Raw genomic sequence first — 26,944 nt, 5'->3', positions numbered from 1 at the left:
GCGGTACCTATTTATCTACTTGCACTTTAATGTGCTTTCAAACTGCTAGGTGGGCAGGAGCAGGGACCGAGCAATGGGAGCTCACCCTGTCGCGGGGATTCGAACCGCCGACCTTCTGATCAGCAAGCCCTGGGCTCTGTGGTTTAGACCACAGTGCCACCCACGTCCCTAGATATTTTCTGGAAAAGTCCTACGAGATCCCTTCATCCGTCATGGAATTCTACTCAGTATTGATCCAGAGCAGATTCCAATGTATAGTTAGCAGAGTAAAAACTTAAACACGTTGCAGGATTCCAAAAAAAATAGACCAGAGGCAGTTGTATTTCATCCAGCAGAGCTTTACTGCTCCTGAAGGCAAATGAGCATAATGGTCACAAATCCAATACATTCAGGATTGGCACAGTCCATAAGAAATCCAGTTGCAGCAGACTTAACTTAAATTACAATAGCTTATAAGAAGTCTAAACCTTAATACTAAGCAAACTAGGTACAGAACACCACACCAGAAGGAAGAGAGATAGAAAGTGAAAGTGAAACCCAGCCTCCTTCTGGCCTTATTATTATTGTCAACATGACTTTGACAGAAAAGATAACAGAATCGGTTTAAACTAGCTGTACTCAGCTTCTCTGAAGGAATAACCCAAACATCACGAACCTTCTGCTTGCTTCTTTCACACAGAGAAGCTTCCAGTATCCTCTTGAGTTAAGATCTCTGCACATCAGATCAATGCTTTCTGCACTAAGAAATGCAAACTGACATCATCTACAGCTTTCTAAGCAAAGAGAAGGAAGCATTTGTAGGACGCCTCTCTTCTTCAATGTTCATTTAGGTGTTATGTGGTCACCTACCAGGTCTCCTCTGCCTTAAAAGGACAACTGATAGAGTTGTCTCACAATCCACACAGGCTGGTTCCTGCTTTGCGTGAGGAAGTAGGTTCCTCCCAGTCACAAGAGACCCTAATGTTTGTGGTAACTTGGCTGCCTTTTTCTTCTCTACTCTTATGACTAGGGCAAGGACGGGACAGGGGGTGGCGAAACTGAGGCTGTCCACACACACTGGTCTAGCCAATTTGGCTCTCCCACTGTTGGATCCATGTAGCCCCAACCCTTTTGTTGCCTTGCTCCCCTGCAACCTAGTACAGTGGTACCTCAGGTTAAGTACTTAATTCGTTCTGGAGGTCCGTTCTTAACCTGAAACTGTTCTTAACCTGAAGCACCACTTTAGCTAATGGGGCCTCCTGCTGCCGCCGCACCACCGGAGCACGATTTCTGTTCTCATCCTGAAGCAAAGTTCTTAACCCGAGGTAATATTTCTGGGATGGAAAGAACCTGAGGCGTATGTAACCTGAAGCATATGTAACCCGAGGTACCACTGTACAAGGAAAGCTGCAGTCATTGTCACCAGGGCAGCTTCATTCTGTCCCAGTTGTTGTGCACATATCATTAATACCCAGAGATACAAAATTGATCCCTTCCCTCCATGACTATCTAGGTAGAAATGTTGCTGAATGTACCATGCTTTTCTGTCTATAAGACGCCCCCATGTATAAGACGCCCCCTATTTTGGGGGACTGAAATTTCAGAAAATGGGGGGAGATGACAAAAAGTTGTTGAGCTATTTTTGTGGAGGATTGCCCCCTTTTTTTGGGGGGGGATTACCAAGGGTTCTTGAGCTTTTTTTTAGGGGGGAATGCTGGAAATTGCTCACCCACACATGTCGCAAAACCCACCTCCCGTCTGCTCCCTCGCCGTCAGAAGCTGCCAATCACCCACCCAATTGCCGCAGCGTTGGCCAATCAACGCCACCCATTGACGCAGCAACCAACAACACACACAATAGCTGCTGACAGCCACGGCAGCAACCAATCAATGCCCACCCCTATGCACTACCCATGTATAGGACTACCCCCACTTTTTAGCACGATTTTTAAGGGGAAAACCTAGTCTTATACAGTGGTACCTCGGGTTAAGAACTTAATTCGTTCTGGAGGTCCGTTCTTAACCTGAAACTGTTCTTAACCTGAAGCACCACTTTAGCTAATGGGGCCTCCTGCTGCCGCCGCGTCACCGGAGCACGATTTCTGTTCTCATCCTGAAGCAAAGTTCTTAACCTGAAGCACTATTTCTGGGTTAGCGGAGTCTGTAACCTGAAGCGTATGTAACCCGAGGTACCACTGTACAGTGGTACCTCGGGTTAAGAACTTAATTCGTTCTGGAGGTCCATTCTTAACCTGAAACTGTTCTTAACCTGAGGTAACACTTGAGCTAATGGGGCCTCCCGCTGCCACGCAATTTCTGTTCTCATCCTGAAGCAAAGTTCTTAACCCGAGGTACTATTTCTGGGTTAGTGGAGTTTGTAACCTGAAGCGTCTGTAACCCAAGGTTCCACTGTACACGGAAAAGTATTGTATTTGAGTAGCAGGGTATTACAAAACAAAGGAATGTAAGCTAGCAAAGAAACAGCGTAGTAATCAATGATAGACAGGTGTACTTCTTTTCACCCATGAAACGCTCAAGAATATTGAAATGGTGGCCACTGCTTCCCTCTTTAGATTACATGCAGGCAATCGGTGGTGGTCGTTCAGGGACACATTGTCTTGGAAGGAGTGCTTCTCTTTGGCCAAGAACATTTCTACATCTGCAAGAATTTCACTGTGTCCCCGCTGGGGGAAGTTTACTGCACAAAGCACTGCATAACCAGGTGAGTTCTTTCGTCCCCAAGATCAGCTCCTATATCAAGATAGACATACCATTTTACAAGAGGAAGAAACGCCACGGACAGTATAATTGCCACACACATGAGGAACAAGGATATAGTTTGAGCGCCTCACTTGTAGTTCTATGAATCATTTAATGTGTCAAAACGAATAGGAGTTATTAATATTGCAGTTGTTGTATAAGGGATTATGATGATGACCGGAATGTGAATGAAATTAATAAGATTTTGGAATGCAGAAATAAAGAAAATAATCAAACCATCCATTCTAGCCTGCGAGGGGCCACCTTATTTAAATGATATAATTTGGTATTTGAATGATTGGTATTAGTAATTGTATTATAAATTGTTGTTGGTTTTTAAAAATAATTTTTATTAAGTTTCTTACAATTATAACATAGTACAACAAAGAAAAAAGAAACAAAATCACAAATATAAGCAAAAAAGAAAATAAAAAACATAACAACAAACACCTAGACAACACAAATTAATTGGTTATTTAAACTTCTAACCTCATGAACATGTCTTTGACATCCTCTGGGCCTTCCCATCTGAATTTCCTTGTATTTGAATGTAGCAGTTTTCTAATATCATTATTAAAACACAATATTCCAATTAAAATCAAATTTCTTAACTTTTCTTAAAGTTCTAGATCTCATTTATTTAACTAACTCCTAATATAATCCTAGTCCTATTTGGTACTTTCAAGTAATTTCTAATTTTTAATATTACAATATTTATTCAAATAGTCTTTAAATTTCTTCCACTTTTCTTGGTATTCCTCTTCTTTCTGGTCACGGATTCTTCCAGTAAGGTCAGCCAACTCCATATATTCCATCAATTTCATCTGCCATTCTTCCACAGTTGGTATTTTTTCCATTTCTCGGCTATTAAAATTGTATTATAAATTGGTATTGTTATAATGAGGCTATTGTTGGATTGTAATTGAAATCTAATAAAAATTATTATCAAGATCAGCTCCTTTCCACAATGCTGGGGAACTCAACTGCTACAAAACAACAGCCCTTGGCAGAACATGCCCTTTCTGAAGTGTCATAAAATAGCCGCATTATATCCTGATCAAATTCAACGCCCACAGACACAGGGACCCGTACTGGCCTTTTGCTTGCTGTTGTGTGCTTAAAGTGTTTCCACATCAAAGTTTTCGTCTCCTTCAAAACAAGCTGCTCTCTTGGATTTTTCTCCCAGTTCCTGTCTACAGCACTCCCCCAAATTTCTGCATTTACACCCCTGTTCTCCTCTGCTTTTCCGTAGCTTATTTTGTACCTGTGATTATCTGTCGTTGTTACTTGTTGCTCCTAAGAAACTTTCACTGTTGCAGTTAGGTTTGCCTGTTTGGGGAATGGCCAACCCAGTGCCCACTGGTGCTGTGAAGACTTCCACTGCAGCCACAGATGTCAAGCTTTCATTTTAAAACAGAAAGTTAGTCTCTAGCCCTCTTAGAAATAAGGAGCCCTCAAAATTCAAAACGTACCTCTGGTTGGTGACCTCTGACCTATGTTCCCTCACTGCGAGAAGCCAAGTTACAGGGAACCAGGCAGAGGGCCTTCTCGGTAGTGGCGCCCTCCCTGTGGAACGCCCTCCCACCAGAAGTCAAAGAGAACAACAACTACCAGACTTTTAGAAGACATCTGAAGGCAGCCCTGTTTAGGGAAGCTTTTAGTGTTTGATGTATTGCAGTATTTTAATATTTTTTTGGAAGCCGCCCAGAGTGGCTGGGGAAGCCCAGCCAGATGGGCGGGGTATAAATAATAAATTATTATTCTTATTATATTCTTTAGCTATATTCTTCCCCTCACTCAGTCTTCCTCCTGTTTGTGTAGCATCTTTGGGCAGACGCTTGCTTGTATGTGTTCTGTGTGAGACATGTTTGGGAGACTTGATAAATACAAACAACAAAATCCCCCCTGACACTTCCTCAAAGTGGAATTTTAATAAAATTAAAAGTTCCGTCTGAATTTTGAATTGCTTTGCTTTCAAGCATTCCACTCAAATGTGAATTTTCACACTTCAACACTGAAGTAAAATGCACATAGAGACAAAGAGTAATAAAGGCTCTGAGATGCTGGCAGGGGTCAGGCCTGTATGCAGATTTCAAGTTAAATGCACTTAAATGGTCATCCCCCAAAACAGGCGTGTCCAACAGGTCGATTGCTATCTACTGGTAGATCCCTGGGAGGTTTTGGTAGATCGCAGTCGATCTCTGGGTCCCTTTCCTTAGCATTGGTAAAACAGAATCCTGCCCCGTCCCCTTGCCCCGTCCTCCACTTGCAGAACGTAAGATGGAGTTTACCCAGTGAAGCTGCTTGTTTCCCCAGTGATTTGCTGGTCAGTGGCTGTTCCCCTTTCTCCCTTGAGCTGAGGTTTGAATTCTAAAAATCCGGGGCTTTCCTCCTTCCTAAAAAAAATGCTCAACAACTGTGACCTGAACCCCCAAAAGGGGGTAGATCACTGCCAGTTTTTACTCCTGTGAGTAGATCACAGTCTCTTGGGAGTTGGCCACTCCTGCCCAAAAAGAAACGGCATTCGGAGCCTGCAAATTCTTCTCTTCTGTTTTTTTAAAATCTAATCACTATATTTTTCGCTCTATAAGACGCACCAGACCACAAGACGCACCTAGTTTTTGGAGGAGGAAAACAAGAAGAAAAAATATTCTGAATCCCAGAAGCCAGAACAGCAAGAGGGATCTGGCTTCTGGGATAGCCTCTTGCTGTTCTGGCTTCTGGGATAGCAGCGCGAAGCCTCTTCAGGGCAGCGGGATGAAGGCTCCCCCAGCCCTCAAGAGGCTTCGCGTGGCTAAGGCAGAAGCCAGGAGCCCCTTCTGCTCCTCCTCCTGCTTCGCATGAGAGGCGCTTTGCTGAAGGGGCGCTGCGCAGCTCTCCCTGTCTGCGCAGCGCTATTCATGCCATAAGACGCACTTACATTTCCCCTTACTTTTTAGGAGGAAAAAACTGTGTCTTATGGGGTGAAAAATACGGTAATCAGGGGAGAGTTCCCAGCTTAACCTCTAATCCATAAGGCTCCAAGACCTTGAGAAATGTAATTTCCCCAAGGTTTGGCTAACTTTCCAAGGGCGGCAAGAACCTTATGCCCTGGCACCAGAGAGAGGGGGGGAAAGGCCTCCTCATAGAATCATAGAGTTGGAAGAGACCACAAGGGCCATCGAGTCCAACCCCCTGCCAAGCAGGAAACACCATCAGAGCACTCCTGACATATGGTTGTCAAGCCTCTGCTTAAAGACCTCCAAAGAAGGAGACTCCACCACACTCCTTGGCAGCAAATTCCACTGTTGAACAGCTCTTACTGTCAGGAAGTTCTTCCTAATGTTTAGGCACTGCCAAAGGGTGGCAGCTGTTGCTAAGGAGAAGAAGCTTGGTTGAGCTGGAAGTGAACGGGGCTGACTGGAGGTAGGGGCTGGGCGACATCTTTTACAAGATAGATTGGCTCAGGAAAAAAGCCAAATTACAGTATTTTTTGCTCTATAAGACTCACTTTTTCCCTCCTAAAAAGTAAGAGGAAATGTGTGTGCGTCTTATGGAAGCGAATGCAGGCTGCGCAGCTATCCCAGAAGCCAGAACAGCAAGAGGGATTGCTGCTTTCACTGCACAGCGATCCCTCTTGCTGTTCTGGCTTCTGAGATTCAGAATATTTTATTCCTTGTTTTCCTCCTCCAAAAACTAGGTGCGTCTTGTGGTCTGGTGCGTCTTGTAGAGCGAAAAATACGGTACTTCTGATTTGGGGGGGCAACAGGTTAGCTTGTTTTGCAGAGCCACTCCAACATGATTGTTGATTGTGTACAGAAGAGGAGTAGAGAAACAAGAGAAACACTCCAATCTTCCTGTTAAGAGCGACAAGTCAATGCTGCAGTCCTTGATTAATGTCCATTTCCTGTTTTCCTTCTAGCATCAATGATACATTCATTCATAGCTTGTGCGACAAAGACCCGGCCACAGGACAGGCTACATGTTCCTGCCATTCCTACAGTGACATTAAAGAGATCCATCCGATGTGCTTTCTTCTACAGGTAGGAACCAGCTGTTAGCACGGACCTTTCCTTTGGTACAGGATATCTGACAATATGCGGCCGCAATATATGGCCTTGCAGGTGCAAGAAATATAGCTGTACGATCAGAAAAGAAAACGGAGGGGGGAATAGTAAGCATGCGTGGACTGTGAGTGCTTCTTTGGCTAGCAGTCGTGCTGACATTTGTGGGGAGGGATCTGAGATATTTCCCTCCCCAAAGTTTTGGGAAAGCATTGCTGAGGGGGATGTTAGGTGCTTCCCTTTCTGGCGATCTCTATAAAAGAAATTCCACACTGAAACCTTGCATTGGTAATAGAATAATAGAAACTGTTATGTACTGAAGTTTTCACCCTGGGCCAGCAGGGGGATACTGTAGATAGTTATGCAAATAAGGGGTCGAAAGTGACGTTCAGTGATTGGATAGTTTTAGAAAATTGTTACAGTTACGTTGTACTGGAGCTCTATATAAGCAGGCTGACTGAACCCTTCAGTTCAGTTCTGTTCTGGCCTCTGAATAAACAAGAGCTGTTTGAAGAATTGCTGTGTCGTCTGATATGCTCACCCACAACTTAACAGAAACAAATTGTGGATTTTGAAGAAGACAAAAAATAGAATCTGAAGTTTGGCAACACAGTCCTGGTTTCTTCAGGCTGAAGGAAAATGTTTTGGATGTTATTCAAGCGTTCTTCCAAGCCTAAGAATATAGGGAAGGGCCTCGGGCAACTGGTGTTTGAGAAGAAGGGGACTTCCGGGTTGGCGCCTCTGGCAATGGCGGATTTCCTCCGATCGGGAGGAATCCGCTCCGTGGAAAACAGGGTCTGAACCGCCATGGCGAGGCAGAGACCCATCAAAAACCACAGGCGGGAGAAGCCTGTGGACGTGGGATTTGGCTGGCACCTTTGCGCCCCCCCTACTCGCGGGGAAACCCTGTTTTGGGGATTCGGAGCGACGTGGGGGTGAGTGGCGCGGTGCTTTGAATCGACTGCTTCTTTCACGGAGTGAAGCTGCATTGCTGTTGCCAGAGAGCGCTGATTTTTTCCTGTGGACAATTGGATTTTAAACAACTGCCCGTGAGTAGAACAGAAAATTGGACTATGAAATTTCTTAATTAGGCATCGAAAGCGGGAAGGTCTAAACAGGAAGTCTGCCTTCCGCTTTTGTAGATAGATTGAAGCAAAGACACGGCAAGCTAGAGTTTAGAAAGTTGTGTGTAAAGGATTAAATTTTCATAATTTAAAATTACTCAACCCCCCTTGGAAGCAGGAGAAGAGGGGGGAACCTTTTTTAGACTGTTTAAACCTGCAGAAGAGAGAGTAAAGTAAGGCAATTTTCCACCGTCTTGAACCTGGGAGCGGGTTTGACAGATAGTTAAAAGAAGAGAAACATATTGACTCCATTGTTACCTTTTGCATTTAAAAGGAACAAAATATCGACAAAATATCCGAAAAAGGAAAACTTTGTTGTTAGATCTGCTTTTAATAATAATAATAAAAAGATGGATACAAATAGAAATTGTTTCCCCCAGAGGGAGCTTGTGAAACTGTTATTAAAGTCGAACTGGGGAGCTTTGCAGCTGTAAAGATTAAAGATCATGGGACCAGACTTCGACCTTGAACAAGAATGTGCTCAGAGGCTCTGGTGCTTGCCTTTTGCAAGACAAGTGCTTTATTGGAACAGTTACATGAGAAGATGGATTTGATGACTGTTGCGATCCGAAATTTTGGACAGGCAATGGGTACCTATATAGAACCCACTCAGGAATTAATCCAGGAATTAGGCAGATCAGATGAAGGAGGAGGTTGTTGCTGGACCTCGGGTGGCAGAGATGGAGGGAGTTGTGGCCCAGCAGGAACATGAGTTGGTGGATTTGACGAATGAACCTGGAAAAACTCAGATTTGGAGAGATGGAGTTCTGTTTGGCTTGGAGATGGGGGGCTGGATGGACCCCCCCTATGCAGGGATGTTTTGACCTTTCAAGTCTGGCTCTGGGCCGGGGGGAGTTCGGAGTTGTGGGGGCCCTTAACTTTGGAGGGACCTTGAAACATGCTTTTAAATACCACATGGATTTCAGTGTTGACTATGGAAAAGGGGCTGACTTGTCGAGAAGGGACAAAAATATTGTCAAGCTGGAGTCTCCCCAAGTGAAAGGAGCAGAAGACAAAGTAAAGTACGGGTATAAACATGAAGAAGACCTGCGGAAGGGACATGGAAAAGACTTAAGAGCCTCGGATACAAGGTCACCAGGTTGATGGACTAGATGGATGGGATAGAAAGGACTGACAAAACCTGAGACCAGGAAGAAGAGACGATGGATGAAGATTGGAAGAAAGTTTTAAAATTTTATTTAGAAAAGTATTGTAAAATTAATGAGTATTAGAAAAATGTTGGAATGAAATTATTTGGCTTTAGCAGAAATGTTAAAAAGAATTATGTAAGAATATGTTATGGTTAAAAGAATTTGGTATAAATAAGATTTAAGTTTTAAGTTTTAGGGTTTTTTATGGTAAGATAAGGTTAAAATAGATTAAGGTAATTTAATGACAGAATGTTGTGAAAGATGCAAAGGATTTGCTGAGATAATTAATAACTAGAATACAAAAAAGGAAGGTGTGAGGAGGTCGATGAAATAAGTTAATGAAAGTTAAGCATTCGGGAACATTGGATTTGTTTTTAAATTTTTTGTTTATTTTTGGCTTTTTGATTTTGATGCATTGTGTGTTTTGTTTTTTCTTTTTGACTTTGGTTTTTATTGATTTGTAATTGTTACTTTTATCTACTTTTTTCTTTCTTTTTCTCTTTCTTTTGTTTTTCCCTTCTTTTTTCTTTGTAATTTTAAAATTCTCAATAAATATCATTTTTTTAAAGAAAAGAGAAGAAGATGAAAGAATAAACTAAAGTACTGAGATTGGCTCAGCAAAACCACAATCTGACCTGGAAACCTGGATTCGTTCCTAAACGGGGAGAGCAAATGGGTTGCCTGCATGGATGGAGCTAAGAACTCCTTACTGTTGGTGGCAAAGAAAAATAGTTATAAAAGGGATTATGCCCTGGATGCCAAGATCTAGGTTTGGGGCAAGTACTTTTTGGTGAGAGAACACCAGCAGAGAATTAAAATGCAGGAAAACATGCAGGAAAGTAAAGCATCAAAATATAGGCTGTTAGACCTTTAAAAACCCTTGTGAGTTCTGACACTTCCTTAGCATAGAGAAAAAGCACACATTTGGTAAGTTAAAAATGGTTTACTCACAAACTCTCCAAAGGTCAGATTCATGTGCTTTCCCATACAGCATTTGGAAAAAGTTGCACGGGCAGTAAAACTTGGCTTAGTTAAAGTGGTGAAAGTTCCTAAATTATAGGAACTAAAGAGTGGCTTGTTAGAGACATCTGCTAAGCTGGAGCGACCAGCTTAGCCTCTTCATATGCCAAGCTTCTCAGGTAGCCTGGAGGGGGAACAAAGCATTTATTACCTAGTTCCTCTCCAAGGTGAACTGAGCCTAGCAGGACAGGTTACTCAATGATCTTAACCCCTTCATGCATTACTTAGATCATGCATTTCCTTTTCCATTGTAATCTCACCATTCTGCCATTGGTTTGTTCTCACAGGAGATTGCCTTGGAAATCTTCTTCAGAAGTGGCTACTCCATATTCCTTGTATTCCACAACAGTGACAGGACGAAAACCCTGAAAAGGTACCTCACACGAGAGCTCAAAGTTCCCAAAGGCTGTTTAGTGCACTGACGGACATTCCCTCCTGCCTGATCCTGTGCTAACTTCCCCCAGTGACACAACAATGCCATTATTCTTGTCAGTCTGTTGGACTGCAATTTGCTTTGGGAGCAAGAACTCTTTGCTCCACTGTGACAAGTTTTGCCTAGAACTGCTATTACCCTATTGAAAAAGAAGGCTGGTGAAACTCACAATATCTTGGAAATGTAGCTGAATATTGCAAAGCAATTTCCCAGATCCCTCCTTGCAAACATGAGGTTTTATTTTTCGTATTATCAGAATATCAAGGCATGTGTTTTTCTCCTGGACCCACCTGTCCTGTATTCTGGGATTTGTAGTCCACATTGCGCAGCGCAAATTTGCAAAATGTGTAAATATTTTACTCAGCCTGGTAGCCCACATGCAGAAACCTATTTCGTTGTTGAGTTAACCTTCCCGGTCTTGCATGTGCACTAATAGCTGAAAAATGACTATCCCACAATCCACACATGTCAACAACATCAACAACTGCCCCTCCATGTAATTATTTCCTGAGCCAGTTGGGTTTTTTTCCTGCTAGCATATTTTGAGTTAAAATAGACTGAATAAGGTTATTGCTGGACAGCTAAGATATTCTGTTAACAACTTCCTTCAAATAATATGTGGGTGTATGAGCTCATATATTTCTGCTGTGTTTGTTGCTTCTTGTTGCCCCTTCTCAAAGCTAATCTTAACACAAAATGTGTTATGGGAAATTAACTGGGGTTATGGAATAATTGTATGCGGAGGGAAATTCAAGTGATTTTTACTTCCGTGTGTGGGTGTGTGCTCTACTCTGAGAAGCTGAAGGAGATGCGGTGGTACCTTGGTTTAAGAACAGCTTAGTTTATAAAAGACTTGGATTAAGAAAGCTGCAAACCTGGAAGTAGGTGTTTTGGTTTGTGAACTTTGCCTTGGAAGCAGAACATGTTCCGCTTCTTGTTGAGTGTGTTGCATTTGTAAACTGAGTCCCCCGCTGCTCTGGGAAAGCATGCCTTGGTTTAAGAACGCTTTGGTTTAAGAATGGACTTCTGGAACGTAGATCAAGGTACCACTGTATTTGCAAGGTTCTCCCAGTCCTATCAGCAGCTTGTCTTGAGCACATAACTGATGGTTGAATTACACTGGGGCTTAGCTGGCAAAACATACTGGAATCCTTAAAAGTTAATTTCTAAAGCAATTATGATTTCTGAGCATGAATCAGCCCTTTCTATTGTTGCTGTATTTTCTTCGTTCCGGTTCAGATTTTATTCGAAGAAGCCTAATCTGAAATCGAAAGGCATCACGGAAGCATCAATTAATATAAGGTAACAACTTCATTAATTAATTAACTGATAAGCCTTTCATTCTCTTTTAGAACTGTAGCAAGGATCTTTTTATCTATTAAAAAATGTAGATACAATTGTATAACTGACTGGGCAGAATGGATTTATGAGCGAACACTTGCAAAAGTGACAAAAGTGAAGTAGACTGTGTTGACTGCCCCCCCCCCTTTAGCTAGCAGTAGTCAAAAGAAGAAGAAAAAGATATTTGCAGGATTGATTGTGGGTGAGAAGGTACAAAAGACTGAGGTTTGTGAAGGCTTGCAAAAGAAAGTTGAATCTTTTCTTTAGAGAAAATACAACTCTTGTGTGTCAGGAACATCAGAACAGCTCTCTACTCAGTCAGCAACCAGAAACCAGAGCTTTCTGAACTCTTCCTCTCAGTCTGGCTCATTCTGCTATGGCTTCGCTGTGTGGATGTGAATATAACAAGCAAAATGGTAATTCATTTCAACATAAATAATAATGGTAATTTTTTTGTTTGCCTTTATCATTATTTTTTTAATTCAAAGATGAGTGACAGTGATATGAGTTACACTAGCTGAAATAATACGTAGGTAAAAATATTCCAAGAAGAAATTACCAAGAAAAGAAATTGATCACTGATTGCTATTTCTTGCTTAGCATTCCCAGAGTGTTTAAAACATTCCCAGTCTTCTTCACACTCATTAACTGTACATATTCCTTGATTCACCCAAAGATCTCAGGTGAAACTTCACAAAGCAAAATATACACCAGGAGGTTTAGTTTGGTCACAATTGAGCATGCACTTCCAGAATCGACGCTAAATTTCTGGGAAACGAGCTACTGTAGCCGCTAGAGGGCTGTGGAAATTTGTTTTCCAGGGTTTTTAGACTTGTCTACTCATGTTCTATGGGATGCAGGTGGCGCTGTGGGTTAAAGCACAGAGCCTAGGGCTTGCCAATCAGAAGGTCGGCGGTTTGAATCCCCACGGCGGGGTGAGCTCCCATTGCTCAGTCCCTGCTCCTGCCAACCTAGCAGTTCGAAAGCATGTCAAAGTGCAAGTAGATAAATAGGTACCGCTCCGGCAGGAAGGTAAACGGCGATTTTCGGGAAGCTTTTAACGTTTGATGTATTATAGTATAATATTCTTTTGGAAGCTGCCCAGAGTGGCTGGGGAGGCCCAGCTAGATGGGCGGGGTATAAATAATAAATTATTATTATTATTATTATTATTATTATTATTATTATTATTATTATTATTATTATTCCATACGCTGCTCTGGTTCGCCAGAAGAGGCTTAGTCATGCTGGCCACATGACCTGGAAGCTGTACGCCGGTTCCCTTGGCCAATAAAGCGAGATGAGTGCCGCAACCCCAGAGTCGGTCACGACTGGGCCTAATGGTCAGGGGTCCCTATGTTCTATCTGAAACCAAAGGGGCACAGGGGTTGCCAGATACATTTTTTTCCTAGCTCTCCTACCCCACTGTTTAGTTGGAGCTTCTTCGGGTCCTCTCTGCTTCCCTGATAGACCAACTTATTTTCTAAATTGTTGATGCTGGAGAACGAAGATCAGTTGAATATCTTGACTGCAGTAATACACCTGACTTTCTTCGCTCTGAACATAGAAACTCCAAAGCTCCAGTATACGTGCACCGAGGCCATAAAAGAAGCTGATAGAAATGGCAACATTCAAAATCGGGTGGTCAGCATATGCAGCGACCAATAGGCCAACCGCAACTCTTTACTGGCATGAGGATGGAAGGCAGTCTCGTAAGCAGTTTAATAACTGATACTGCATTTAAGGTTCATTTAAAACAACAAGTTGCCACCCAAGTTTGGCCTGAAGCAAAACTTAAAATGAGTTGGGACATTCCTCCTTAAACAAAATATCCGAGGAGTCCTGAGGGAAGTCAAAGCACTTTAATATAATATACAGTGGTACCTTGGAAGTTGAACAGAATACGTTCCGGAAGTCCGTTCGACTTCCAGAACGCTTGGAAACCAAGGCACGGCTTCCGATTGGCTGCAGGAAGTTCCTGCAGCCAATCAGGAGCCATGGAAGTTGTGTTGGAAGTTTGGGTTCGAAAGAATGTTCGCAAACCGGAACGCTCCCTTCTGGGTTTGTGGAATTCGGGAGCCAAAATGTTCGACTCGCAAGGCGTTCGGTATCCAAGGTACGACTGTAGTTTTGCTTTCTTACGCTCTTTGCAAAACAGGAAGTGTGCGAATATATTTCAGTGAAGCTTATGCCTTAAAACCACAGGTACATTTCCAGCTTAAAAGTCAACGAGGTTGTCTGTGTTTCGAATTAGATTTGTGCATTGTACAGTTGGCCGTATTCCTAAACTGCCCCCTGCCAGTAGGTGGAGAAAGGGGCCGGGATGACTCCATAGGGCTTAGGTTTTTGAACTGGGTTGAAGCTAATCTGGGGGGAATGCAACAAAACACAGTATTTCTAAAAAGAAAAAAGGTAAAAGAAAAATACAGGAGAGATGTGGACTGCCGTACGTATGTCTCTTCACAAACCAGCCATAGGAGCACAGTGGATTCAGAGCAAACAGGAGTGTGTTCACAGCTTTCGTTCCCCAATTCTTTTTAATTGTTCGGCAGGTATTGCTCCTCCCAAGGCAGCTATCAACATGTTAAAAACAATACATGACGTCGCAAATCACAGTACAATTTGAAAATGTCACCTGAAGCACACCAATATATTAATTGTTATTTTTTACCATACCTCGCTGTGGAGGACAGAACCAAGCAAAACCAGTTTTGCGTTTCCCTTGCTTTTAAACGAAACCAAGGTTAGTTACCGTATTGACTCGAGTCTAATGCACTATCGAATCTAATGCGCACACCTCACTTTTCAAAACCTTGAAACCAGAGAAATGTTTGCTGGCAAATGTAAATGCGCCACTGAACGTAACGCGCACCCAGATTTTTGCAATGTGATTTGGCCAAAAAGAAAGGTGTGCATTAGACTCGAGTAAATATGGTATAAACGCTAACATTGCAGAAACAAGGGCATTCCAAACTGGTGTGTATTCTGTGGCCAGATTGCTTAGCTTGGGTGCAGAAAGCCCTACAAAGTTCACAGAATGGCCTTGAGCAAGTCACTATAGTATTTTTTAAAAAAAAATGTGCCTGAGCATGTTTGTTTTATATATATATTTCCCTCTCTCTCCCCCTCACTATCCTGACAGCAGCTTCTTTTAAGGTGAGTTGTACCCATTGCATGGTAGGGTTCACTGTGTGTAAGCCAATGGTGTGTGTTTGCAACACACAGTGTAAGCCAATGTTGTGTGTACCATGCAACAAACAAGAGGAGGATCCAGGGCACAGGTTATCAGACTTACACATGCTGGACTCTACATGCCTGTATGCTACTATATGTTAAATGCAAAAGATATATGGTTTGGGCAAATGAGTTATTTCGAGAGATCATGCATTTGGACGGTGGTCATATGCCTTTTTTTTTTGTGGTGTTGCGCAATCAAGGCCAACGATCCACAATTTGGGGCTGGTTTTGGTTGCCAGGACAAAATTCGCTGCTCTTTCTCTTCTTGAACTTACCCTGCACCTGTACATGAGATCGGGGGCAATATTGAAATACTTTATTGTCACTTGTACAACTTGTATACAGTGAGATTACACGAGCACCCCCCACTCAGCTCTCTTAGTCTTAATTCCCCTCATTTACTGATGCACACCAACCAAACCCGGAAGTCAGTTGCCCTGTTGTTATCTTTTCATTCAGCAGCCTAACAGCCCATGGATAGAAGCTGTTCTTTACCCTGTTGGCGCGACTAATTATGCTTCTATATCTTCTGCCTGAGGGCAGGAGATCAGGAAAGTGCCGACCAGGGTGTGAATCATCCCTGAGAATTTTCCTCACTCTCCTGAGGCAACGTTCTTCCACTATTTCATCCAGCGAATTCACGGGACAGCCCATAATATCTTGTGCTGTATCCTCTACTCCCCGTCCCCTATCTGCTAAGTTTGGAGCTGGAGAGAGGGATGGGTGTCAGAGCTGGAGGAGAGGACCAGCAGTTTGCTTTGGTCATGGGTGGCGAGGCACTGCCAACACCTCTGCTGCCAAGTACCCAAACAGCCACCCTCTCCAGAACTAGAAAAATAGGTTGGGCTTATTTGGGGGCTGAGTAGGAAAGTATTCAGGCTCCACCACCCAACCACAAAACATCAACCCTCACTATTCCTTTCTAAGCTAAAAGGGAAGGTTGGGTTTTGCTTTAGCAGTGGACAGGCAAACTCTTGGAGTACTTCTTCCACCCAGTGCCCAAACAGTCCCACCCCTCTTCTTCTTGGACAGGCAAGGGTCTTCTCCATAGTAGTGCTGAATATCTGAAGCTCAGCGCAACTGTGGTGATGATCCCTGCACATTCCTCTAGCCCCAAACTGAAGAGCTGCTCTGGCCATGCGTGAGAGTGGCCAGCAGGTTTATGGATCAGGGCTCCAAGTCTGGCAATATGTGTATATTGTTTTCTGTTTGGTGGACTGACACATGCTTAGTAGTAGTGGAGAACCTCTTTTAGTGGGTGCAGAGCTATGTGATCAAGAGCACTTTTATTGCTTGGGGACAGATTACAATGACTGGATGCAAAGGGGCCACACTGTGCCTTGCCTCTACCTCGCTACTGGCCATGCATCCATCAGTGATGGTTGGCAGCCCATTCACCTCCAATCTGCCTGGTTCTCCTTTGCTGTAGAATTGGGCGTCATGAGGCTCGAAAAGTTTGGCTTTCTGAGTGGGGCAGGCGCAGTGTTCTTCAGTTTGTTCAGCTTGTCCCTCTCTTCTTGACACTTCCTCAAGCATGGGTAGCAAAGATCTTTTTCTTCCACCACGTAGAGTGTCTCGAGGCGCTTAATGTGGTCAATGTAGAGCTCCTCTTCTGTGGGCCCAGGAAAGGGATTCCGCTTGGAATTCAACTTCTTAAGTTTAGGGAGCTTTGCAATGCTGTTTGGGATGCTCTTCAGTAAATTGTCAAATACTCCAACTTCCTGGAGCTCCTTCAGTTGCCCCAGTGTGGTTGGGAGGTTGTCGATGTGGTTGAGGCCAAGATTGAGATTACGCAAGATCTTGAGCTGGTTTAGCTCCATGGGCAAGCTCCGGGCCGTTAGCTTGTTGTTGCAAAGATTCAGGAAAATGAGACTCTGTAGGTTCCCTATTGTTTCTGGCAGCTTCTCAATCTGGTTGCTGTGCAAGTCCAGCCAGCGCAGGTTCGTGAACTTGTCAATTGAGTCTGGGATCTTCTTGAGCATGTTTCTGCTGAGGTCCAGTTCGTCCACATCGTTCAGCTTCAAGATGCATCTGGGGAAAGTGGTGATGCCCATCTTGCTCAGATCAAGGCGGCGTTTCCCGTCAAATGTGATCTTGATGCAGTTCTTAGCAACTTTCAAGGTGACCTTTTTCCCCTTGGGATTTTTCCCCCCTTTAGCCATTCCCAGCGAAAAGAGTGCGACGCAGATTAGATGAATTAAAGGAGTCCAAGGAAAGCGTCCCAGTGAGATCTGCTGCTGCTTATTGTTGAACCTGAATTAAAAACACATACACATATAACTGTTAAATCTATACAGGTCACTCCTTTTTGCTGGGCAGGGTTCTTTTTTATCTGAAGTGTTGTTTGTCGATTTTGTGTGTGTTTACGTTGCTTGTTGCTGGCTGTGGCTTGCATGTCCAAAGGCGGCAAGTCTACCTATGTTTACCCGGCAGCAAGTTCCAGTGGATTCCCTGGGACTTACTCCCAGGCAAGTGGGGTAGTGAGGTAAAGGTAAGGTAAAGGGACCCCTGATGATTAGGTCCAGTCATGGATGACTCTGGGATTGTGGCACTCATCTCACTTTACTGGCCGAGGGAGCCGGTGTACAGCTTCCAGGTCATGTGGTCAGCATGACTAAGCCGCTTCTGGCGAACCAGAGCCGCACACGGAAACGCAGTTTACCTTTCTGCTGGAGCAGTACCTATTTATCTACTTGCACTTTGATGCGCTTTCAAACTGCTAGGTTGGCAGGAGCAGGGACCGAGCAACAGGAGCTCACCCCTTCGCGGGGATTCGAACCGCCGACCTTCTGATCAGCAAGTCCTAGGCTCTGTGGTTTAACCCACAGCGCCACATATTGCAGCCTTAACCTGCTTCCTATTTTGAGTTTTGAAAACCAATGCCCCTAGTGGTGCAGCAGCGCAACTGTGCCAGCACATTTTGCAAAGCTAATCAGGGTTTCAATGGAATGCATGATTCTTTATTGTTCATTTCCCATGGAAATAAGTCATCTCTTTTGCTCTCTGTAGACTTTGTGTTTTGCTCAATTAAAGTCCAAGCCTCAGCCTCAGAATGAGGAGGATCATTTGGGTTTGACAGCTCTCTCTTTTTTAAACTATCCATCCCTTGTAACATTGTTTTAAAAAGTGTTCTTGCCCTTTTCCTGTCCTCCCTGCGTGATTCCTGAGTGAGAGAAACAAGACAGAATGAACTGTGAAATCAGGTTGTGAGAAAGGATGTAATATAACAAAAGATACCCCCCCAATCTCCCTCCCTGCTCTCTTCTCTCTTTCCCCGCAACCGCATAATGCATATGACAATAGTGTCTCACACCAAATGTAAACAGACTCTGTGAATTGAAAGCGGAGACACTATTTGTGTTTTTCTCAGTTAGCTTGTTATACAAGAAAAACCTTTAATAAACTAATTAAAAGCCAAAGAAAGAAAGGCTGACCCCACTTAAAGGTACAGGTAAAGAGACCCCTGACCATGGCCGACTCTGGGGTTGCGGCGCTCATCTCGCTTTATTGGCCGAGGGAGCCAGCGTACAGCTTCCGGGTCATGTGGCCAGCATGACTAAGGCACTTCTGGCGAACCAGAGCAGAGCACGGAAATGCTGTTTACCTTCCCACCGGAGCGGTACCTATTTATCTACTTGCACTTTGACGTGCTTTCGAACTGCTAGGTTGGCAGGAGCAGGGACCGAGCAACGGGAGCTCACCCCGTCACAGGGATTCGAACCGCCGACCTTCTGATCGGCAAGTCCTAGGCTCTGTGGTTTAGACTAAGGTTACCAGATTTTTTTCAGTGAATCCGGGGACACATTTCAACTTCAATTGATTTTGTATGGGGACTGATTTGTAAATCCGGGGACTGTCCCCGGGAATCGGGGACATCTGGTAACCTTAGTTTAGACCACAGCACCACCCGCATCCCTCAACCTCACTTATATGGCAGTAAACACCCCAGAATTCAATGCAGCTTACTTCTTCGTAGACCACGATTAGGATTGCAGCCGTAGATGGCTTTGAGATGTTCCATTATGTGACAAGCCACTTTATTAATTTTATCTTTAAAGGTGGCACTATACTCTTTGTTGATTTTGCTGCGAAAGACCAACTGGGGTGCTCCTCGGGAAATCCATTAACTTTGAAAGGAAATGCACAGGGCAGGCAATCAATTTGTAAATATCTGTTGATTGCTGAGGTAGGCACATCGATTGTCCCGGGCGGTGTGCTTAAAAAAGAATAGGTATATTTCCGCATCCCTGGACTAACAGAAGGAAGACTAGTGCAAGCTAAACCAGTTGCAGCAGAATGCCAAATGAAAGTGAAAAGGGCCAATGGAATGAAAGGATGAAAATGGAACTGAGTGAGGCACGTCCCTAGGTAAACTGCAAGAAAGAGTGTTCTGCTTCATGGAGAGCACGTGTTGCAGTGGGGGCTGCCAGGACACTCCAAAGTTGTGGGGCGGGCTAATTGATCATTGGCCACTGATGCGATTGGGCTTCCCTTGTTGTTGGGAAGAAGGTAATGTTGCCATTTGTTGATTGACAGCGAGAAATGCTAAAACTCCTTGCACGAGGCTAGGGCTTCCTCTTTTCGCCCGTGCATCGGATTGCCCGTCTGTCCCCCCATATTTAGGGTTGTTCGCTTTGACCTTGCTATGCCTGTCATGGGGTCGTCTGCTCTTGGGGCAGGGGCCCGGTAGGAATTTTGTCCATCTGGCTGATTGGCTAGGGCCATTTGGTTTTTGCCTACTGCGTAGCAAATCGTCACAACTTGTAAGGTTGCGGTTAGGCATTGGTTTATGGTTTGGTTGGTTGAAGGGCATGGATTGGCTGTGCCTGCCCTTCTAATGTTGCTGCTGCAAGGGATTCCGTTAAAGGAATCAGGGGCTAACTATTGCTTGTCCACTCTCTCAAGGGGTTTCGGGCCACTGCAAGAGCTCCTGGTTGCATTGGGGAGAGCTGAGGGCAGGTTCCCTGCTCCGTCGCTACCCCCCCAAGTGTATTCCCCTTTTCTGACTTTCGCAGGCGTTCGGAATGTCAGTCTGTCCCCCATGGTGGGGGCAGATAGTCGCAACCAATGCCTAAGCAACCACTCACATTTTTGTATTTTAATAAAGTTGTGGCCAAAATTATGCCAAAAACCATAAACAAAAAAATTTGTGTGATGTGTGAGTTATTGGGGTGGCCCTGGGAACCTCGACATGCAAAATACAGTACAGTTGACACACAACTTGTACATGTTTAACACGTGCAAGTGCAGTTTTATGCACTTGGCAGCTGGATAGCTGCGCTTGCACAAATTAGACGCCCACAAAGTGGACAGCTTCCCAGGCTCTGGAAAGGTTGAGACATCTGGGGCCATCCATGCAAATGCCTCCAGAGGCTTCATGAGTCCTTCCCAGAGCCTGGTAAGCAAGGCAGAGACTTTAAAAGCTCTCCACCTTGCATAAGGGGAAAAGTAAAAAAGGTAATGGACCCCTGGACGGTTAAGTCCAGTCAAAGGCGACTATGGGGTTGCGGCACTCATCTTGCTTTCAGGCCAAGGGAGCCAGCGTTTGTCCACAGACAGTTTTCTGGGTCATGTAGCCAGCAGGACTAAGCCGCTTCTGGAGCAACAGAACACTGTGACAGAAACCAGAGTGCATGGAAACGCCGTTTACCTTCCCACCACAGCAGTACCTATTTTTCTACTTGCACTGGTGTGCTTTCAAACTGCTAGGTTGTTGGCAGAAGCTGGGACCGAGCAACGGGAGCTCACCCCATCGCGGGGATTCGAACTGCTGACCTTCCGATCAGCAAGCCCAAGAGGCTCAGTGGTTTAGACCACAGCACCACCCGCGTTCCTATATAAGGGGAAAGACCCATTTGGTGCACCAGCTCTGGAAAGAAGGGATGGTCCCATGGGAGCACTTCTGGGGTTGCTCTGACTAGACGTGATTTTGGCTTTACACACAATCCCCAGAACCCAACCCCCAAGCAAGTTGCTAGTTGTCCGTACTTTCCGGAAATCGTCTTTTGGCGCTTTTTGTAGGTGCTTGCAGGGTAGCGATGAGCACCGGTTCCACTTGGCTGAGCCCCAGCTGAACCGAAATCTCCGGCATTTAATTGTGAAGAGTCAAATCACCGTTTTGATGAATGATTGTTTGAGAAAGAATATAGATTTGTCTACAACACTCCTCTCCATTAGAAAGGTTTCATTACAAGCCCTTCAGGCTTTTTGACTACTCATTAATCATGTGCAAGTACATAGACGCAGGGATCAGATGGGAGATAATGCATTTCAGCTCATTTCAATAACATACTGCGGCCCTTAACAATTTGTGCCAGGATCCCACATTCGCCCAAACACTTAGCTTTCTCAAAAATAAAATAATGGCAGGGAACAACCTTGGCTCCCAATACAGATCCATCTGGCCTTTCAGTAAGACTCTACTCCTGGAAGAGACTTCTCGGATCTTTTTGTTTTCGTGAAAACTGTATCCCCTTCGTATCACTTTTTTATTTAGTCAAAGCCAGTAAGATGGTCAGGAGAATGAGAACGTTGTCTACCCTAAAGAACAGCATCCAGATAAAGCCAGCTTGGGCCTGATTAACAGCTGTGATGCTGTTATCAGGATTGGGATTCAGGTTACCAAAATGATTTTTTTATTTTTTGGGGGAAGTTAGAAAATAATTTAAGGAAAAGTCTTAACTGGAGCCAGGTAGGATTGTTTATAGTCCAGTGGAGACTCTTGAGAGTCCCATGGACTGCAAGAAGATCAAACCTCTCCATTCTGAAGGAAATCAGCCCTGAGTGCTCACTGGAAGGACAGATCGTGAAGCTGAGACTCCAATACTTTGGCCACCTCATGAGAAGAGAAGACTCCCTGGAAAAGACCCTGATGTTGAGAAAGATCACAAGGAGAAGGGGATGACAGAGGATGAGATGGTTGGACAGTGTTCTCGAAGCTACCAGCATGAGTTTGACCAAACTACGGGAGGCAGTGGAAGACAGGAGGGCCTGGCGTGCTCTGGTCCATGGGGTCACGAAGAGTCGGACACGACTAAACGACTAAACAACAACAACAACAAAAGCTACCATTACATGCAGGGGGAAAGTACTGGTGTATTTTGCAAGCACAAATGCATTGCTGACTATCACCGGAAGTATCCCCTCCAAGGTTTGTTAAAAATTTTCCAACGAAAATAGGCCCTGCTAAAATGGGTGGGGTGGCGGAATCTTCATTTTAGCAGGGGCTTCAATGACCAGGAAGGGGTTCGTATTGAATCCTGCCTATAACGGAGCAGGATTTAACACCCCCAGCACTAGGGCTGAGCAAAGTCTGGTCTTCAATACCATTCTATATCACCAGCTTAACATTGTGATATACCTATATATCACGATGTCTGAAATAAGGATGTAACTATGCAGAGGTGAACGAGGTAATGTCCTGGTAACTGCTACTACTAAGTGGTAGTTGGGGACGTGGGCGGCGCTGTGGTCTAAACCACTGAGCCTCTTGGGCTTGGTGATCAGAAAGTTGGCGGTTTGAATCCCCGCGACAGGGTGAGCTCCCGTTGCTCGGTCCCAGCTTCTGCCAACCTGAAAGCACGCCAATGCAAGTAAATAGGTATCGCTCCAGCGGGAAGGTAAATGGCGTTTTATGTGCTCTGGCTTCCATCACGGTGTCCCATTGCACCAGAAGCAGTTTAGTCCTGCTGGCCACATGACCTGGAAAGCTGTCTGTGGACAAAGGTTGACTCCCTGGGCCTGAAAGTGAGATGAGCGTCACAACCCCATAGTCGCCTTTGACGGGAGTCCTTTACCTTTTACCTTTACCTTAAGTGGTCTAAAACAGACACATTTTACTTATTTTACCATATTGTTACAACTGTTATGTTATAGTACAGAGCAACAAGGACAGAAAGAATCAGGAGAGAAGTGATGACCAGCTCCATGGTTTTGCCCATATCATGTTTTTTTTTACATAGCACACATGCACACATTGTGATTCGCAATATAGCGCCATGTCGAATTTTATGAAACCATTAGTGTGGACTTCAAACTGATGTTGGATGATGGATTGATACATTGCCCAGCCTTACCCACCACTCATCAGCTTGATGAGCAAGGAGTTAAATCCTGCTTTGCATGCCAGTTTTCTGCCAATTGCAGCGCCACAAGTTGATTTGCAGGTGTGCAAGGCTTTGAGAGACTGGAGTTTCTAGGCAGAGAGCAGACCAGACTGGGAAGGTCTGGGACTTGCTTTGTCGACAAATACCGTATTTTTTGCTCCATAAGACGTACTTTTTTCTTCCTAAAAAGTAAGGTGAAATGTCTGTGTGTCTTATGGGGTGAATGCGTGGTCCCTGGAGCCGAATTGCCCAGGGGCAAAAATCAGATCATGCTTTTTTTGGGGGGGGGGAGGGAAGTGGGTGTTGAAACAAAGCCGCTGATCGCAAGTGATCAGAAGCGAGATAAGGGATGCTAGCAATAAAGGAGGCTGCCTGGGAGGGGGGAGGTAAAGACAGCAAACTTGCAAGGAGAGGAGACGGGAAGACTAAAGCAATGAGGAGAGAAATTAGAAGAAAAGGAGGAGCAAATAACTGCTCCAGCTAAGGAAAAGACACTAAGGCAAACAAGAGGGAAGGGAGTGTTGAAAGGAAGCAGCTGATCGGTGGGATCGGGAGAGAGATAAGGGATGCTAGCGGAGGCTGCCTGGGAGAGGGGAGGTAAAAGCCCATGGATCCTCAAGATTTTTACATTGGGTCACCCCAAATTCACCATCAGATCACATAGCATGTCCATGGCTACAGCCTGCACCAAAAAAATCACACACCCACTGTTGTGTGGGGCCGCAATGGCGCAAAAACTTGGTTACAAAGCACAGATCCACATGGATTCTCAGGATTTTTGCATTGGGCTACCCCACAAAAATCATACATCCACTGTTTCGTTCAGAATAGTTTTTTTCTTGTTTTCCTCCTCTAAAAACTAGGTGCGTCTTATGGTCAGGTGCGTCTTATGGAGCGAAAAATACGGTGAAAGCAGAACTTCTCTGTATTCTACATCAGACAGGCAGGTTGAGTTGCTTGTGTTTATGAGTATAGTGTTGGGGCATGACAAGCTGGTGGTAGAATTGGGGCTGCATGGCACAGACGCATTGCTGTGAGCACCAGGTTGTCTCTTGCAGTGTGTCCACACACACCCAACCTTGCCTCTGCTTTTATACCGTCCTGGTAAGGTGGCGGAAATGCTGCCATCAGCTCCTTCTCTCACCTGGAGTCATCAGGTTTGTGGCTGAGCTTTGAACTGGGAACTCCCAGATAGATAGTAGCTTCTGCGACTAACCTTATCCCATTGGGGCTGATGAACTGAAACCGCGCAGTATTGCAAGTCAGGCAGCGAGCCTGACATCCCCGCTAAATGCATAATAAATGGCTTTGCTCACATGCCTAATCATCCTTCCCACCCCATTGCATATCCACACACCCCCTTTCTCCCCACACGCCACATTCCCCGCTGAATTCCTTGGGCCCAAATGGATGCTCTCTGTGGCCGCTCAGGCATATTCTGATTAATCGGAAGGAGAAAGTCTGCACATCATTGAAAAACAAGGACCCTTTTCTGTGAAGCCAGCCATGTTGTTTTTCTACTGCAAAGCCAGCTCTCGCTGTTATTTGCAAGTTGCATGACTCGTGCAGACAGAATCTGAGAACGCGCCATTTGTGTGCATTCTAATGTAAGGAGCAGAGTCTTTCGCCTCTCCAAGACACAGTGATATTAGGTGCTCAGCTCCCATTTTCTCCCAAAGTTTGGGGGGCCAGATTCGTCGCTCATTCTGTTATTTTGGGGACAGCGTTGTCTTGGGAAGGAAAGGGTTAACCCACCCATCCCTGCGTGACAAGATAGAGATGAACACATCCTCTCCACCCTTGTGGCTAAATAAAACCAACCACAGGAGCATTTCAAACAAAACTTTTCATGTCGCATGTATAGTTTGACCCTTGATTGACAGAGACACATATCGAGTCCCTCTGTTAGGAAACGTACAAACCATTTTCAGCCCTCCTCCTACATAAAACTAAAGAGATGGATTCAAACTGCTTTGCTTTCTACAGGCAGGCTGCTTTAAACTAAAGAGAACCTCCATTTCACAAAGGCTGTGATGTGCAGGTTCTCTTTGGCTCACAGCAGCTTGCTATCGAAGAGCAAAGCAATTGAATTCATCTCTTTAGTTTCATCTAGGAGGAGTGCAGGGGGTAAAAAAAAGTTCCTCTTATACAGCCTTTAAAAAGAAAAAGGTAGAAATGTTCCTGGTATCAAACCCACGCAAGATGTTCTGTGTAGAGAATTGATGAAGAGGTTTCATCTGAGCAGCTCAACGGCGTTGCTAAGCTGCTGTATATAAACAGAAAAGTGCATTAGCTCCTGGCACCTTGGGAAACTAAGCAAGCCCGCCGAGTGGATCTGGCACTGAACACAAGCTTTTTCTGTTAGCAAACTTCTTCCACTAATCTCCTTCAAACAATGGGTCCTTATCGTTGCCACTGTTTGGAAGTTAGCGGGGGGAAACCTGGACTGCAAGGGAAATGTTTATCCCTTCCAGATTTCCACAGGATTACAAGCTCTAAAATCTAAACTCTAAAATAAGGTAGGATCTGCTTTGGGAGAAGTTGACTTACCCTGTTCCTGTGATATTCTAGTCAGCTCTTGTGATGCCGCCTGTGAAACTTTTGGTTTCTAAGCAACAGGAAATTCCAAGCCCTTGGAGACCATTAGCATATGCCTGCCTGGTTTGCAACATGCCAGGTCAAAGGCAGCGCCGCTGGCTGTACCTCCCAGTGAAACGGGCAGCTCCAACCAGCGGAAGCCACTCAGCCCATGACTCAGAACAGGGTTGTGAGGCTCTCTGGCTGATCTCCTTATCTGGTAGAATTCTCTGGCTGAAGGACAGATCAGACAGTTGAGGCCTCACAGCACCCGTGCAATCATTGCCCTGTGTCTAACCCTGGCGACGTAGCAGGGTGAAGCAACAGACCCTCCAACATTTCTCCGATGAAATTAGGGTTGCCCTATTCCGTAATTGGGAACACGGGTGGCACTGTGGGTTAAACCACAGAGCCTAGGACTTGCCGATCAGAAGGTCGGCGGTTCGAATCCCTGTGACGGGGTGAGCTCCCGTTGCTCGGTCTCTGCTCCTGCCAACCTAGTAGTTCGAAAGCACGTCAAAGTGCAAGTAGATAAATAGGTACCGCTCTGGCGGGAAGGTAAACGGCGTTTCCGTGCACTGCTCTGGTTCGCCACATGACCCAGAAGCTGTACGCCGGCTCTCTCGGCCAATAAAGCGAGATGAGCGCCGCAACCCCCAGAGTCAGTCACGACTGGACTTAACTGTCAGGGGTCCCATTACCTTTATTCCATAATAATTACTTTATTCTTTATTCCTGTCCCATCTGACTGGGTTGCCCCAGCCACTTTGGGTGGCTTCAAACATATATGAAAGCATAAAAGGTAAAGGTAAAGGTACCCCTGCCCGTACGGGCCAGTCGTGTCCGACTCTGGGGTTGCGCACCCATCTTGCTTAAGAGGCCGGGGGCCAGCGCTGTCCGAAGACACTTCCGGGTCACGTGGCCAGTGTGACAAGCTGCATCTGGCGAGCCAGCACAGCACACGGAAACGCCGTTTACCTTCCCGCTAGTAAGCGGTCCCTATTTATCTACTTGCACCCGGTGGTGCTTTTGAACTGCTAGGTTGGCAGGCGCTGGGACCGAGCAATGGGAGCACACCCCGCCGCGGGGATTCGAACCGCCGACTTGATGATCGGCAAGTCCTAGGCGCTGAGGTTTTACCCACAGCGCCACCCGCGTTCCTATATGAAAACAT

The 26,944-nt window shown here is 45.0% G+C and overlaps 2 protein-coding genes across 2 annotated transcripts in view; one reads left to right on the top strand and one right to left on the bottom strand.

Annotated features, from left to right (window-relative positions):
* WDFY4 (WDFY family member 4) overlaps positions 1-26,944 on the top strand; it is a 207,038-nt gene that overhangs the window by 136,672 nt on the left and 43,422 nt on the right. Inside the window, exons 44-47 of the mRNA XM_081191446.1 lie at positions 2,553-2,701; positions 6,641-6,761; positions 10,365-10,450; positions 11,750-11,812. Coding sequence (XP_081047572.1) covers positions 2,553-2,701; positions 6,641-6,761; positions 10,365-10,450; positions 11,750-11,812 — 419 coding nt within the window. The remainder of the gene's footprint in view (positions 1-2,552; positions 2,702-6,640; positions 6,762-10,364; positions 10,451-11,749; positions 11,813-26,944) is intronic.
* Positions 16,356-26,003, bottom strand: LRRC18 (leucine rich repeat containing 18). Its single transcript, XM_081191907.1, has 2 exons — positions 25,744-26,003; positions 16,356-17,341 (listed from the first exon to the last, which is right to left on the bottom strand). The coding sequence occupies exon 2, from the start codon at positions 17,248-17,250 to the stop codon at positions 16,483-16,485; it is 768 nt and encodes a 255-aa protein (XP_081048033.1). The 5' UTR covers positions 17,251-17,341; positions 25,744-26,003; the 3' UTR covers positions 16,356-16,482.

This window comes from Podarcis bocagei (genome assembly GCF_964188305.1).
Source record: "Podarcis bocagei genome assembly, chromosome: 4".
NCBI classification, from domain to species: Eukaryota; Metazoa; Chordata; class Lepidosauria; order Squamata; family Lacertidae; genus Podarcis; species Podarcis bocagei.
Note: the sequence above shows the minus strand (reverse complement) of the source record. Positions and strands in the feature narration are given on the sequence as shown.

Bases quoted from the DNA above. Each gene is read 5' to 3' on its own strand.
- LRRC18 (XM_081191907.1), bottom strand. From the start codon at position 17,250: ATGGCTAAAGGGGGGAAAAATCCCAAGGGGAAAAAGGTCACCTTGAAA.